The 17,153-nt window shown below is 42.0% G+C and overlaps 1 protein-coding gene across 1 annotated transcript; it reads left to right on the top strand.

The window, feature by feature from the left end:
* Positions 1 to 13,227: 13,227 nt before the first annotated feature.
* LOC143017521 (uncharacterized) lies at positions 13,228 to 15,555 on the top strand. The gene is made up of 2 exons (XM_076172314.1): positions 13,228 to 13,239; positions 14,320 to 15,555. The coding sequence occupies exons 1-2, from the start codon at positions 13,228 to 13,230 to the stop codon at positions 15,451 to 15,453; spliced, it is 1,146 nt and encodes a 381-aa protein (XP_076028429.1). The 3' UTR covers positions 15,454 to 15,555.
* The last annotated feature ends 1,598 nt before the right edge of the window (positions 15,556 to 17,153 follow it).

Here is a 17,153-nt window from a genome sequence, read left to right as displayed (position 1 = left end):
TGCCGGGACCGAGTAATACGTCCACATTGCGGATGAATCCACCAGCCCCACCCACGCCATCGGCACTCCCATGACTTCCGATGACACCAAAACCACCAGATGTGCTAGGACCATTGAGAGGGTCAATTCCACTAAAGCCGCCAAGAACTCTGCCACCACTGAAGCTTGTGGCCACGCCAGAATCGCTCAGATCTACAGATCTGCTGAGACCTGAAAACACTCCATGTCCTGTTGAGACTGATCTGGAGAAAGACGGTGTGGTGTATCCTCCCAGGGGGTGAGTGCTGGCCAACGCCAAAAGAGCTGAGGTTATCTGGAAAAAGGGCCAGAAAACGTATTCAATAACAACAAGCAACTAATTCTTACAATTTAGGTCGAAACAGTGCATTATGGATTAGAGGAAAACAAGAGATCCAGTAGAAATCTTACCAAGAGCTTCATGGCTGTGACTGATGATTTGCGATAGACTGGTGTCAGCTTTTATACTCGAAACTTGAAAGAATGTAAGAAGCAACAGAAGACCAATATAGTGCCCTTCTCTTTTGCCGAACCTGATTGACTAGACATTGAAAGAGCCACATTTGTTTTCCTTTCAGCATTGCTTTAATTGTAACACGAACGACCACCGTGTTTTGACGATGACTATGACGATGATGATGATAGCAATAGTAATGATGATAGTTTTGGTGACTGTGACGGTAACGGTGACGGTAACGGTGACGGTGACGGTAACGGTAACGGTGACGGTGACGGTGACGGTGACGGTGACGGTGACGGTGACGGTGACGGTGACGGTGACGGTGACGGTGACGGTGACGGTGACGGTGACGGTGATGAAGACGAAGACGAAGACGAAGACGAAGACGAAGACTAAGACTAAGACTAAGACTAAGACGAAGACGAAGACTAAGACTAAGACAAAGACGAGGACGAGGACGAGGACGAGGACGAGGACGAGGACGAGGACGAGGACGAAGACGAAGACGAAGACGATGACGATGACGATGACGATGACGATGACGATGACTATGACTATGACGATGACGATGACGATGACGATGACGATGACGATGACGATGATGATGATGATGATGATGATGATGATGATGATGATGATGATGATGATGATGATGTTGGCTTTTATCTTTTCGCCTGAAAAAGTATATGCACTGAAAACTATACAACTTACCACAGGTAATGTGAGCTTTTTTTGAAGATAGTAGATTAAGAGTAGACATAAGGAAGATAAAGGGATATCCTTCAAGAAATCAACTATAAAAGAGACTACAAGAGTTCATAAGGCCTACACAATGCAGTTACAACTCTATCATCACAAATCATCCATATCCATAAAATTACACTGGTGTGCAAGATTTTTGGTGTTCAGTAAATAAGTCATTTCTAAAGGAAATTGGTCTCCTGAATCCAAAAATAACCTTCATTTTGACCAATCAGGTCTAGTTTTGAAGTTACCGTATTTTTGTATAATCACAATGTGCGTACGTTCACTCTAATTTTCTTTGCCATATCTAATTCTAATTTTCTATTTTTACAGATTTTTTGAGATGTGGTGAAATCAGCAAAAGAAAATGAGCAAGATGTCGTCTTCCAAAAGGTTTTGCGTAAATTCTCCAAATGTGTTTTGTCACGTTTGTGGAGAATACACTTTGCCTGGAAATCGGAAAAACATCACGGACTTTGTTGAAAGGACTTATATGGCATATTTTGGGGTCAAGCTGGGAGACCAAGATAAATACTGGGCAGTGCATAGTATTTGCAAACAATGTACAGAGCATATGCGACAGTGGACTAAAGGGACAAGGAAAAGTATGAGATTCGCTGTACCAATGCTGTGGGGGGAGCCCAAAAATCACCTAGACGACTGCTACTTTTGTGCCCTAAATTTGAAGGGTATCAACAGGAAAAACCGACAAACGCTTGTCTATCCTAATCTTGTCTCAGCTATCAGACCGGTTCCACACAGTGAAGAGCTTCCTATTCCTGTCTTCAGTGTCTTGCCTCAGATAACTTTGCCCTCAACTGAAGAAATCTCATCACCTGAAGATGACACTGGAGACGAAGACTTTTCAGGTACGACTTTACCTCAGTTTTTCTCCCAGGAGGAGCTGAATGATCTAGTTCGTGACTTGAACCTCCCAGAAAATTCAGCAGAACTGTTGGCTTCCCGACTGAAAGAAAAGAACCTTCTAGAGAATGGTGTCCGTATAACCTTTTATCGGAGTCGGCATGAAGAGTTCCTTTCTTTCTTTATAAAAGAGGGAGAGTTGGTTTATTGCAGAGATATTAGTGGGCTTCTTAAAAAACTTGGTATTGAGGAATATAAACCAGATGAATGGCGTCTTTTCATAGACAGCTCTAAGCGTAGTTTAAAAAGTGTATTGTTGCACAACGGGAATTTGTATGGCTCTATCCCACTTGCCCACTCAACAACTCTTACGGAAAAATATGGAGAACAAATATGGTTCCATGTAGAGCTGTCCATATATATTGGAAGAACCTTTAGTTGTGCGAGATAAGATCATTTTTCCCCCTTTGCACATCAAACTCGGACTGATCAAGCATTTCGTCAAAGCTCTTGACAAAAATGGGTAGTGTTTCAAATATATCTGCTCTGTATTTCCAGAACTGACGATTGAAAAACTGAAAGCAGGGATTTTTGATGGACCACAAATCCGTAAGCTCTTGAAGAACACAAACTTCATGAAAACGATGAGTGAACCTGAAGCATCAGCATGGCGCGCATTTGTTGAAGTAGTGCAAAATTTCCCTGGGAACCACAAAAGTGACAAAAATAAGGATCTTGTTGTCAACTTAATATCAAGTTTTGGTGAAATTGGTGCAAATATGAGCATCAAAATGCATTTTCTTTTCAGTCACCTTGATCGTTTTCCTGAAAATCTCGGAGATGTTAGCGATGAACAAGGCGAACGATTTCATCAGGACATCAAGGAGATGGAAACTCGGTACCAAGGACGTTGGGACTCTGTGATGATGGCAGACTACTGCTGGGGTTTAAAACGAGATTCACCAGCGGCTCAACATTCACGGCGCACAAAGAAACGTAAATTTATTCCTTGAATTTTCTGCCATAAAGCTTTTATTCTATTTTCATATTTGTGCTCTTTTCTGTATAATGGCCTCGCTATTTCTTCCTATGTTTTGTTCATGTATGAATAAAATACTTTGTCTTGTTTAATTCCAAAAGCCACCAAATATCAATTGTCGTATACTGTTCGAGAAGATTTTATAAGGATTCTTATCATCCAACGTAACTAATATGGAAATAAGAAGAGTAAAAAAACTAGACCTGATAGGGAAAAAAATGAATTAATTTTTTAATTTAGTAGGCAAAACCACATAAGAATTTGATAACATATCTCAAACACCAGGCAATTTTTTTTTTGTTGCCCAGTGTTATCTAATCTTCTCCTAAAACAACCAAATGTTTCAGTGCTCACTATATGGTTACTAAGCTCATTTCATTCGTTAACCATTGTCTTGGTAAACTAGTTCTTACCTATTTCTTTCTTAAACTAAATTTGTTCAACTTAAATCCGTGACTACGAGTTCTGTCCTGTTGTCTTGATATGAAGACCTTTCCTATATTACCCTTTTTATAGTCCTTGAACCACTGGAATACCTCTATTAGATCGCACATAACTGATGTCATAGAGTTGCATCTGCCTATGAGTCGCCACTACGACGAGTATGGTCGGTATAAGATACTCAGCAACCCAACTCACAAATGCAAGACTTCAACCCCCATCTCCTCCCGTACGCTCGACCCTGAGGTACCGGTACCAGGTCTCTGGAACAGTTCCTATTCATAGTTGTTCAGAGATACCCCAGCAGTTTGGAAAAGAACACAAATAATCCCCATCCTGTAACCAAACAAACCTATAGAAATCCCAACATACTAGTCACATTTGAATTGATGAAAAGATTAGTTTTAGAAAGCATAAAGAAATATAATTTATTCATCATATCAAGAAAACGATATATAATCTGGCGCGAAAATACATTCTTCTTTCCCGTTAGTTAGAAGTAGCTGAAACTACCTAGTTTAGATAAGTATCGACATCCAGGAAACGTAATCACCAATTCCTGGGCTATGTAAGACTGGGCAGAGAGCGCCTACACAGAACCAGAGAGGAAACCCAGCAGAGAGAGAAAATAGATATACAAGAGAAAGTTGAGAGACAAGAAAAGAAGCAGAGGCATACGGATCATCTGTATCTACGTAGATTTTTTTCTGCATTCCTTGATTACGACAACTCAGCTATATATATACTTTGGGCCACTACGATTACACTACGTAATATTCAATTATCTATCCCGCGTTTCGGAATTATTTCGGACATCTTCCAGACTGCTGCTGGACTGAAGCTAAGTGCGACTGTACTCTCTGTTATTTCTCGACTACGAAACACCAAAAAAAATTCTATTTCCAAACTACCAGAAGATTTACCTTCCAGAAGTTATCGTACATCAATCTTTCCTCAAACAACTCATTTGTTCTCGACAATTGAAGATCGGACTTGCCTTTCCGTTGGTGCGACTTCTAGCAACCAGAATCAAGAGTCATCTACACTATAATCAAGACTTCATTTCGCCAACCTGTTCTTACGTGCTGCATACAAGCGCACAACTAGGTACTCTACCTGGTAACTGTTTAAGTACCCACTTATAATTCATGTAACATATAAGCATTTATATTTTGGTGCTTGATGTGCTTTGCTACATTTTTCTTATTCTACGTTCGTTTATGTCGTTTGTGTCTATTTTTTTTTGTAAATAATATCTAATTATAACAAAGAGTTAAATTATCCTGCTTGAACTCTGTCACTCGTACAAACTGCGCACAGCCTGACCTTTTTTTTCGCGACTAGCCTGGGCTATAGGTTGGTCGTGACATACTGTAAAGATCTTTTCCCCATATATTGCTATTTTCTTGAGCAGGGAGGCTATCTGTAGTGTGTAGTTAAGGGGTTACTTTCTCCAAAGTTTATGGTGCTCTTTTTAATTTCTTTTACTATGATGTTTCTGATCCTATCCCTCGTCTTATCCATTGGTGAATGCCAAATTACATTCAATTTACTAAATTCTTTTTTGTCTGTGTCTTCTGTCTATTTTTCCTTGAACTTTATGTATATATACATATATATATTATATATATATATATATATATATATATATATATATATATATATATATATATATTATATATATATATATATATATATATATATTGTAGTTAATTTTTATCTTTTCTACAAGTTTGAAAGTAGTCTTTAGGGAAAGTAATCTGAGAGGGAGGTCATGATTAGTTTCCCGTGTTGCTTGAGGGGGAAATAAGGGTGAGCATACTGACATATTCTGGAGGATCATAGTTTGGTTGTATTAAGGCGATTAGGTAGTGGGAAGTTTGCTTAAGATTAGTATGTGTAGGCTGAAGAGTTGGATTAGGATTGAATTCCTTCTTTAGTATTTTGTCTGCGTGTGTAGCCATTAAGTGGTGTGAGTTCAGATTATTTTCTGGTATGTGATTTGTTGGAATGGATAGCTTTTGGGTGTTGAAGTGATGTGTAGATAATTGTTATACATGTTGTTTTTCTTTTTCTATATATGTATTTGGATGAAGATTTTTTCTACTGGACAGTATATTAATAATTATTTGAAATTTTGACTTGATGGAAAATGTATTTTGATGTGTTGGTAGCGTTATGAGTGTTTGTGATATGTGTGGTTTTCCCTATTTGTATTTGAAGGATTATTTCTACGCAAATATATGTGAGTGATTGCTTAGGGTAGGAGTTCTTAACATTTCCTTGTTGTTGATTGGTTGAAGGATACACCTAAATCTTTCTTATGATTATTCTTAATCCACTCTCTTTAAAAAGGCTTGAATTACTCCTGGTAAAATATATAGCTCTGTGTTCATATACTCTTTCAGGTAATAAGATAAAAGTCATGAGTAAGTAACAAATTATATTCTATTAATATCAATACATATGTCATTTATAAGTTAATCTTACGCTGTGTAGCTAATATATACATTAGTCTAAGTGTAGCTGTTATAAAACTATTAGAATCTCTGGATTCAGAAAATTCGGATTTAGTAGAGTCCATCAGACAGTGGTAAAGGAATATCAATACTGCCATCACCGACAACTGCAACATCGGGGCCACTGAAACTGCCAGGACCATTGCCGGCCAGACTTCCAGAACCAGCAAAACCACCAGAGCCCACAGCACCCGTGAAGGGTCCAACATCACTAAAAGTTTCAGGTCCAGAACTGCCGAGGCTTGCAAAATTTATAGAATTAGCACGGGCGATATTGCTAGCGCTGTCGAAGCTGCCACTTCTGCCAAGTCCCGATGATCTTCCGGAACCTCCAAAGCCAAGTGCAAAACCACCAGCATCTCTGTGGCTTCCTGTGGCACCAAGACCACCAGCAACACCCAAACCTCCAGTACCACCGAATACAGCGGCTTCCTCAAAGCCAGCAACATCGCCTCTACTAATGCCGCCATTTTGGACGACTGCAGACCCAAGAGCCGTGTGTAGGTCGATGCCCCCTGGAAGCTCAGGATTCTCTCCATCATGGTAGTTGACGAAGAAGACCTCGGGTTCCTGAGATGGAGGTGGAAGAACCTCGATGACCTTACCATTCTCATCTTCCTTGTTGAGGACGTAGACGAGGGTGCGCTGCTCAGGAGGAGGAATGACGATGGGATCAGACTGACCCTGGTTTTCGGGAGTGCGGATGAAGATGAGGTTGTAATCTATTTTGGGATCGGGGATGTAAGGAGGAGGATATGTTGGGTCTTCTTGCTCGGGGGCGTCGTAGACGTAGAAGTTGCGAGTGACCTGTGGGCGTGCACAGGTCCCGTCCACTTTATGGACCTCTCCCACACCACACGGACCGACACTGTGACCAACACCGAATCCGACGCCAACACCAAACCCGGTGACTCCACTCAACCCCACAGGTCCATCAAATCCTCCAACACTTCCGTGGAAACCGCCAGCACGTCCAATTCCACTCAAAGCGCCAGTAGCACCAAGACCTTCAAAACGTCCAAACCCATTGAAGGCTTGAGGTCTACCGGGACCGAGTAATACGTCCACATCGCGGATGAAGCCACCAGCCCCACCCGCGCCATCAACACTCCCATGACTTCCGATGCCACCAAAATCACCAGATGTGCTAGGACCATTGAAAGCGTCAATTCCACTAAAGCCGCCGAGAACTCCGCCACCACTGAAGCTTGTGGCCACGCCAGAATCGCTCAGATCGCCAGATCTGCTGAATCCTGAAAACACTCCATGTCCCGTTGAGATTGAGCTGGAGAAAGACGGTGTGCTGTATCCTCCCAGGGGGTGAGTGCTGGCCAACGCCAAAAGAGCTGAGGTTATCTGAAAAAAAAAGGCCAGACAATGTATTCAATAACAACAACCAACTTTATCTTACATATTAGGTCGAAATGGAACATTATCGATTACAGGAAAACTAGAGACCCGGTAGAAATATTACGAAGAGCTTCATGGCCGTGACTGATGATTTGCGATAGACTGGTGTCAGCTTTTATACTCGAAACTTGAAAGAATGTAAGAAGCAACAGAAGACCAATATAGTGCCCTTCTCTTTTGCCGAACCTGATTGACTAGACATTGAATGAGCCACTGTCGTTTTCCTTTCAGCATTGCTTTATTTGTAACACGAACGACCACCGTGTTTTGACGATGACTATGACGATGATGATGATAGCAATGGTAATGATGATAGTTTTGGTGACTGTGACGGTAACGGTGGCGGTGACGGTGACGGTGACGGTGACGGTGACGATGACGATGACGATGGCAACGGCGACAAAGACAAAGTCAAAGTCAAAGACAAAGACAAAGACAAAGACGAAGACGAAGACGAAGACGAAGACGAAGACGAAGACGAAGACGAAGACGAAGACGAAGACGAAGACGTTGACGTTGACGTTGACGTTGACGTTGACGACGACGACGACGACGACGACGACGACGACGACGACGACGACGACGACGATGACGATGACGATGACGATGATGATGATGATGATGATGATGATGATGATGATGATGATGATGATGATGATGATGATGATGATGATGATGATGATGATGATGATGATGATGATGGTGGTGGTGGTGGTGGCTTTTATCTTTTCGCCTGAAAGAGTATATGCACAGAAAACTATACAACTTACCACAGGTAATGTAAGCTTTTATTGAAGATAGTAGATTAAGAATAGTCATAAGGAAGATAAATGTGTATCCTTCAAGAAATCAACAATAAAAGAGACTACAAGAGTTCATAAGGCAGTTCCAAGGCAGTTCCAACTCTATCATCACAAATCATCCATATCCATAAAATTATATAATCTCCTCTTTAAACAACCAAATGTTTCATAGCCCACTACATGGTTACTAAGCTCATTCAATTTAGTAACCATTCTCTTGGTAAACTAGTACTTACCTATTTCTTTTTTAAACTAAATTTGTTCAACTTAAATCCGTGACTACGAGTTCTGCCCTTCTGTCTTGATATGAAGATCTTACCTTTATTACCCTTGTTATAGCCCTTGAACCATTGGAATACCTCTATTAGATCGCACATAACTGTTGTCATTGAGTTACGTCTGCCTATGAGGCGCAACTACGACGAGTATGGTCGGTATAAAATATGAAATACAGTACATTTCATCAAATCCTTGAAATACAGTACGTACCACGTTCCACCCGGGTGCCCTCGGCGGAACGACTGGGCCGTGAACTAAGTCGTTTCGTTTTGAAGGGTCAGGATGGCGTGATGGTACGATTCTCGTCTTGTAAGACGCAAGCCGCTCAGGCGGGAGTTCGAATCCCAGCAGATGAGTTTATTTCCATTCTCTATATCTATATTTCTCTATGAGAAACACACTTTTCTCCCTCTTCTCCCCCCCCTCTCTCTCTCTCCGTCAATTTTTTGTGATGGCTTTATTTATTTCATGCAATTTATCTTTTTCTTGTTCTGTGTCAAGTCTTTAGCGTAAATAGAGTCTTGTGGTTATGTTATTTCACGCTCTTGCGTGAATAGTCTCTTGTTTGTTTTTTTTAAGGCACGCCTTGCGTGAATATGATATGTTGTGTATTACCATTAATATTGTTATTGACATTTATAGAAATTGTGTATATGTTTCATAACATGTATGTGTGTATTGCAAAATGTGTTATGAAATAAACCATTGCGCAATACCCATCTGTTGGGGTGCACTTCGAATACGTTCTGTCAGATGACGCCGAGCTCAGAAAACGTTACATAGTTTGGCGCGAAAGCACGTTCTTCTTTCCCATTGGTTAGAAGTAGCTGAAATTACCTAGTTTAGGTAAGTATCGATATCCAGGAAACATATTCATCAATTCCCGGGCTATATAAGACTGGGCAGAGAGCGACTACAGAGTACCAGAGCGGAGACCCAAGCAGAGAAAGTCAACAAAAGAAAACTGAAAGTAGATAGAGAAGGCAAGAAACGAAGCAGACGCCCACGGTTCATTAATATCTATGTAGAATTTTTTCTCCAGTCGTCGATTACAATTTAACTAAATATATCCTTTAGATCACTACGATCACACTACGTAATCTTCAATTACCGAACCCGTGAATTGGCAATCTCTATGCAAAGTGCAAGCCTTTGCTTTTCCAAATTATTTCGGACGTCTTCCAGACTGCTGCTGGACTGAAGCTAAGTACGACTGCACACCCTCTCTCTCTGTTATTTCTCGACTACGAAACATCAACAAATCTCCTGTTTCCAAACAACCACAAGATTTCTCTACCAGAAGTTATCGTGCATTAATCTTTCCGTAAAAAACTCATTTGTTCCCGACAATTAAAGATCGGACCAGACGACTTTTCGTTGGTGCGACTTCTAGCAACCAGAATCAAGGGTCATCTACACCATAATCAAGACTTCATTTCGCCAACCTGTTCTTACGTGCTGCATACAAGCGCACAACTAGGTACTTTACCTGGTAAATGTTTAAGTACCCATTTATAACTCATGTAACATATATGCATTTAAATGTTGGTGCTTGATGTGCTTTGCTACATTTTTTTTTATTCTATGTTCGTTTATGTTGTTTGTGTCTTTTTTAGTTTTGTAAATAATATTTAGTTCTAACAAGGGGTTAGATTATCCTGCTTGAACTCTGTCACTCATACAAACTGCGCACAGCCTGAACTTTTTTTTCGCGACTAGCCTGGCCTATAGGTTGGTCGTGACATTCTGTAAAGATCTTTTCCCCATATATTGCTATTTTCTTTAGCATGGAGGCTATCTGTAGTGTGTAGTTAGTGGTTCACTTTCTCCAAAGTTTATAGGGCTCTTTTTAATTTCTTTTACTATGATGTTTCTGATCCTATCTCTCGTCTTATCCATTGATGAATACCAAATTACATTCACTTTACTAAATTTTTTTTGTCTGTCTTCTGTCTATTTTTCCTTGAACTCTATGCATATATATGTATGTATATATATACATATATATATATATATATATATGCATACATATATATGTATATATATATATATATATATATATATATATATATATATATATATACACAGATATATTGTAGTTAATTTTTGTTTTTTCTACAAGTTTGAAAGTAGTCTTTAGGGAAATAATCTGAGAGGGAGGTCATGAGTAGTTTCCCATGTTGCTTGAGGGGGAAATAATGGTGAGCACACTGACATATTCTGGGGGATCATAGTTTGGTTGTATTCAGGAGGTTGTCTAGTGGAAAGTTTGCTTAAGATTAGTATGTGTAGGCTGAAGAGTTGGATTAGGATTGAATTCCTTCTTTAGTATTTTGTCTGCGTGTGTAGCCATTAAGTGGTGTGAGTTCAGATTATTTTCTGGTATGTGATTTGTTGGAATGGATAGCTTTTGGGTGTTGAAGTGATGTGTAGATAATTGTTATACATGTTGTTTTTCTTTTTCTATATATGTATTTGGATGAAGATTTTTTCTACTGGACAATATATCAATAATTATTTGAAATTTTGACTTGATGGAAAATGTATTTTGATGTGTTGGTAGCGTTATGAGTGTTTGTGATATGTGTGGTTTTCCCTATTTGTATTTGAAGGATTATTTCTACGCAAATATATGTGAGTGATTGCTTAGGGTAGGAGTTCTTAACATTTCCTTGTTGTTGATTGGTTGAAGGATACACCTAAATCTTTCTTATGATTATTCTTAATCCACTCTCTTTAAAAAGGCTTGAATTACTCCTGGTAAAATATATAGCTCTGTGTTCATATACTCTTTCAGGTAATAAGATAAAAGTCATGAGTAAGTAACAAATTATATTCTATTAATATCAATACATATGTCATTTATAAGTTAATCTTACGCTGTGTAGATAATATATACATTAGTCTAAGTGTAGCTGTTATAAAACTATTAGAATCTCTGGATTCAGAAAATTCGGATTTAGTAGGGTCCACCAGACAGTGGTAAAGGAATATGAGGACTACCAACACCGACAACTGCAACATCGGGGCCACTGAAACTGCCAGGACCATTGCCGGCCAGACTTCCAGAACCAGCAAAACCACCAGAGCCCACAGCACCCGTGAAGATTCCAACATCACTAAAAGTTTCAGGTCCAGAACTGCCGAGGCTTGCAAAATTTATAGAATTAACACGGGCGATATTGCTAGTGCTGTCGAAGCTGCCACTTCTGCCAAGTCCCGATGATCTTCCGGAACCTCCAAAGCCAAGTGCAAAACCACCAGCATCTCTGTGGCTTCCTGTGGCACCAAGACCACCAGCAACACCCAAACCTCCAGCACCACCGAATACAGCAGCTTCCTCAAAGCCAGCAACATCGCCTCTACTAATGCCGCCATTTTGGACGACTGCAGATCCAAGAGCCGTGTGTAGGTCGATGCCTCCTGGAAGCTCAGGATTCTCTCCATCCTGATAGTTGACAAAGAAGACTTCGGGTTCCTGAGATGGAGGTGGAAGAACCTCGATGACCTTACCATTCTCATCTTCCTTGTTGAGGACGTAGACGAGGGTACGCTGCTCAGGAGGAGGAATGACGATGGGATCAGACTGACCCTGGTTTTCGGGAGTGCGGATGAAGATGAGGTTGTAGTCTACTTTGGGATCGGGGATGTGAGGAGGAGGATATGTTGGCTCCTCTTGCTCGGGGGCGTCGTAGACGAAGAAGTTGCGAGTGACCTGTGGGCGTGCACAGGTCCCGTCCACTTTATGGACCTCTCCCACACCACACGGACCGACACTGTGACCAACACCGAATCCGACGCCAACACCGAACCCGGCGACTCCACTCGACCCGACAGGTCCATCAAATCCTCCAACACTTCCGTGGAAACCGCCAGCACCTCCAATTCCACTCAAAGCGCCAGTAGCACCAAGACCTTCAAAACGTCCAAAACCATTGAAGGCTTGAGGTCTGCCGGGACCGAGTAATACGTCCACATCGGGGATGAAGCCACCAGCCCCACCCGCGCCAACGACACTCCCATGACTTCTGATGCCACCAAATCTACCAGATACACCAGGACCATTGAGAGGGTCAATTCCACTAAAGCCGCCAAGAACTCTGCCACCACTGAAGCTTGTGGCCACGCCAGAATCGCTTATATCGCCAGTTCTGCTGAATCCTGAAAACCCTCCGAGTCCCGCTGAGACTGGATTGGAGAAGGTCGGTGTGCCGTAATCTCCCAGGGGGTGAGTGGTGGCCAGCGCCAAAAGAGCTGAGGTTATCTGGGAAAAAAGGCCAGACAATGTATTCAATAACAAGAACCAACTTTATCTTACATTTTGGGTCGGAATGGTGCATTATGGATTACAGGAAAACCAAAGATCTAGTATAAACATTACCAAGAGCTGCATGGCTGTGACTGATGATTTGCGATAGACTGGTGTCAGCTTTTATACTCGAAACTTGAAAGAGAACCCAAGAAATAGCAGAAGACCAACATAGGTGCCCTTCTCTTTTGCCGAACCTGATTGACTAGACATTGAATGGGTCACTGTCGTTTTCCTTTCCGCATTGCTTTAATCGTAACACGAACGACCACCATGTTTTGACGATGACGATAATGACGATGATGGTGAGGGTGAGGCTAAGGGTGAAGGTGAGAGTGAGGATGGTGGCGAGGGTGAGGATAAAGATAGAGTTGGGCATGGGGGGTCAGAATGAGGGAGAGGGGAATTAGGATGAGGATGTGGACTAGGGTGAGGGTGTGTGTGAGGGTGAGGGTGAGGGTGAGAGTGAGAGTGAATGGTGAGGGTGAGGGTGAGGGTGAGGGTGAGGGTGAGGGTGAGGGTGAGGGTGAGGGTGAGGGTGAGGGTGAGGGTGAGAGTGAGAGTGAATGGTGAGGGTGAGGGTGAGGGTGAGGATGAGGGTGACAGTGACGACGACAACAACGACGACGACGAGGACGACGACAACGACAACGACGACGAGGAGGACGACGACGATGGCTTTAGCGATGGCGATGGCGATGGCGATGGCGATGACGATGACGATTACGATGACGATGACGACGAAGACGACAACGACGACGACGACGACAACAACGGCGACGATGACGATGACGATGACAATGACGATAATGATGATGGTGGAGGTGATAATGATATTGATAGTGATGGTGGTGTGATGAAAATGATGGTGATGAAGATGGTGGTGATGATGATGGTGATAATGATAATTAGGACGACAACGACGACTAAAAGCAAAGAAAAATGAAAACAACTTAATTCTCTTCTCCTTATTCCTTTCTCTGCTTGTCTCTTTGTTTTTTCTTCCTGTTCTTTTCTTCCTATTTTTTCGTCGTCGTCGTCGTCGTCAACATCATTTTTCATCATCACCATCATTATCATCATCATCATCATTCCTAATATCATTGCGTCTATCACTTTCGATTTCGGTTAAAGCAATAGTGATACACGTGAGTTGACCTGCTAGAGTCCAGTAAATCAGGTCCGGCAAGGAAGAAGGACACCACCTTTGTCTTTTTTTTTTTTTTTTTTTTTTTTTTTAAGTCGGCGGTATAAAAGCTAACACTATCCTATTGCAAAACACCATTCACAGCCATGCAGCTCTTGGTAATACATCATCTGAATCTCCATTTTTTAAAGCCTAATACAGCCTTATCAAAAACAAAACATTTCAGCAAAGAGTGTAGGTACAAACTACTTGTCTTTATTGAAAATATTCTTTGTCATACTTCCAGATAATCTCAACTCTGTTGGCGCTGTCCGGCGCTCATCCCCTGGGTGACTACAGTGGAGCGTCCTTCTCCAACCCAGTCTCCTTTAGACATGCAGGGATTTCAAACTTCGGCAAAACTGGAGATTTCAGCGGTTCTGGCATAGCTACTGCATCTGTTCGTCCCGGAATTCTTACTGGTTCTGATACCACTGGTGCTTTTAGTGAACCTGGTGGATTTGGCGGTTTCCACGGAAGTGTTGGAGGATTTGATGGACCTGTCGGGACGAGTGGCGTCGCCGGGTTCGGTGTTGGCGTCGGATTCGGTGGTGGTCACGGTGTCGGTCCGTGTGGTGTGGGAGAAGTCCGTAAAGTGGATGGGACCTGTGCACGCCCACAGGTCACTCGCAACTTCTACGTCTACGACGCCCCCAAGCAAGAAGAGCCAATACTTCCTCCTCCTCACATCCCCGACCCCAAAATAGACTACAACCTCATCTTCATCCGCACTCCCGAAAACCAGGGTCAGTCTGATCCCATCGTCATTCCTCCTCCTGAGCAGCGCACCGTCGTCTACGTCCTCAACAAGGAAGATGAGAATAGTGACCGTAAGGTCATCGAGGTTCTTCCACCTCCATCTCAGGAACCCGAGGTCTTCTTCATCAACTACCAAGATGGAGAGAACCCTCAGCTTCCAGGAGGTATAGACCTACACACGGCTCTTGGGTCTGCAGTCGCCCAAAATGGCGGTTTTCCTAGAGGTGATGTTTCTGGCTTTGAGGAAGCTGGTGGGTTCGGTGGTGCTGGAGGTTTGGGTGTTGCTGGTGGTCTTGCTGCCACAGGAAGCCACAGCGATGCTGGTGGTTTTGCACTTGGCTTTGATGGTTCCGGAGGACTGTCAGAGCTTGCCAGGGCTGGTGGCATCACTCGGGCTAATGTCAGGAACTTTGCAAGCCTCGGCAGTTCTGGTAGTTCCGGTGGATCTGGAGTTTTCAGTGATGCTGGAAACTTGAGAATTGCTGGGGGCTCTAGTGGTTTCTCTGGATCTGGAAGTTTGGCCGGAGCTGGTCCTGGAAGTTTCAGTGACCCAGTTGTTCCACTTTCCAGTAGTGGCAGTCCTTTCGGTACCCCATCAACACAGATTGGTTTACCCTACTGAAGCCAAATTTCCTGAACCCAGAGATTCTAAGTTTCATAAGTACTTGTGCTAAGAGTAATATATATGTTATTCACAAAACGTAAGATCAAATTTAAATTATGTATTTCAAATAACACAATAAACAAAATGTGTTCTATATTAATGATTCTTGTTTTACCACCTAAAAAAACATTAACCTTCTTGTCACGAAAAAATACGAACGCAAAAAGAATACAGCGTATCATGATAAGTAAAGGAAAATAATCTGCATTGAGAGCGGCCGCTATTACAAAAGATGGTGTTGACTGTAACGGAAGGCTTGAGATCTTGACTAAATGTCATCTTAGACTGAGCCCTCCTCGATAGGTAAATTACCATCTACACATATGTCGTGAACTTCCCACCATCAGAAAGCTAGGGCGGTGCCCCTTACAGAGGACTTTGTCTGTGGGCTTTGTCTAACCATGACCTTGGTCCAACTCGCTGGTGGCAGAGTTTGAGCTGCCTTCAACTCGACCTCTGCCGCAAGTAGCGACGCTCTAACCTGCTTGACCAACTCATGTGCCTCGTGGAGCGAAACCGTCGGAACCGAACCAGCAGCGCCCAGACACTAATGTGATGAACGAATCTTGTATGCATTTGAAATCGGTTATGATTTTTTAACGTGATGCGGTCTTAATGCTGTAGGAATTGTTGCCAAGTCGTATTAAACAAATAACTTCAAAGGTCACCCATGAAAATGTAAGAGAGTTTATCAAGGCAAAAATATATTACACTATTCTGCCAATGGAAATCAATCTCAACATGCAGACATCATAAGCTCACTTGATTTATAGATGTAATCCACCCAGCATTACTTTTATGAAATAACTGATTAACACAAATCCCAGTATATTTACGTATAAACTTGTAACCCGCTAAATGAGATATACTAGTACTGAATCGATAATTTTTCCTTATTTAAATAAAGCCTTTGAATTTAGAAAAGCTAGCGTGGGCCAAATGTACATGAACCCCATCCAATGTTTTCACATTAACTGCTGAATAGCTGAAGTTTCATAGAATTTTCTTTTCTTATCTGTACCGCTAAAATTAACAACTCATTCTTAGCGTCCGAACTGGCTATGTACCAAAAGGTCTCCTGTCCGTATGTTCCTCCTTCGTAAACCTTTGTCAAACGTTTCGTCGCGTTATCTTTTTCACTGTCTGAAAGCGAGAGGTCTGGCAATCCTTTCACGTCACACAGACCACGAAGCGTTTTCGTCTGGGTTCTTAATATAAACATTCCTTGGCTTTATTTAGGTTTCTACATGGCTGCGCTCTTTCTTCACACACCTTAGTTCCATCTCAAGCATAGAGCTTTTTCTTATACGAGCACGACGCTGTTGCACTATATTTTAATCCAGTACACTTCATCCTTCCTAGTGTGGGAAGACAAGAGCTGGAACGACAACTACAGAGTTTATTCCTTGGCTTTATTTAGGTTTCTACATGGCTGCGTTCTTTCTTCACACACCTTAGTTCCATCTCAAGCATAGAGCTTTTTCTTATACGAGCACGACGCTGTTGCACTATATTCTAATCCAGTACACTTCATCCTTCCTAGTGTGGGAAGACAAGAGCTGGAACGACAACTACAGAGTTTATTCCTTGGCTTTATTTAGGTTTCTACATGGCTGCGTTCTTTCTTCACACACCTTAGTTCCATCTCAAGCATAGAG

This window comes from Oratosquilla oratoria, chromosome 3, assembly GCF_046742065.1.
Source record: "Oratosquilla oratoria isolate Oo_2021 chromosome 3, ASM4674206v1, whole genome shotgun sequence".
NCBI classification, from domain to species: Eukaryota; Metazoa; Arthropoda; class Malacostraca; order Stomatopoda; family Squillidae; genus Oratosquilla; species Oratosquilla oratoria.
This window is presented reverse-complemented; position numbering and strand designations above follow the sequence as displayed.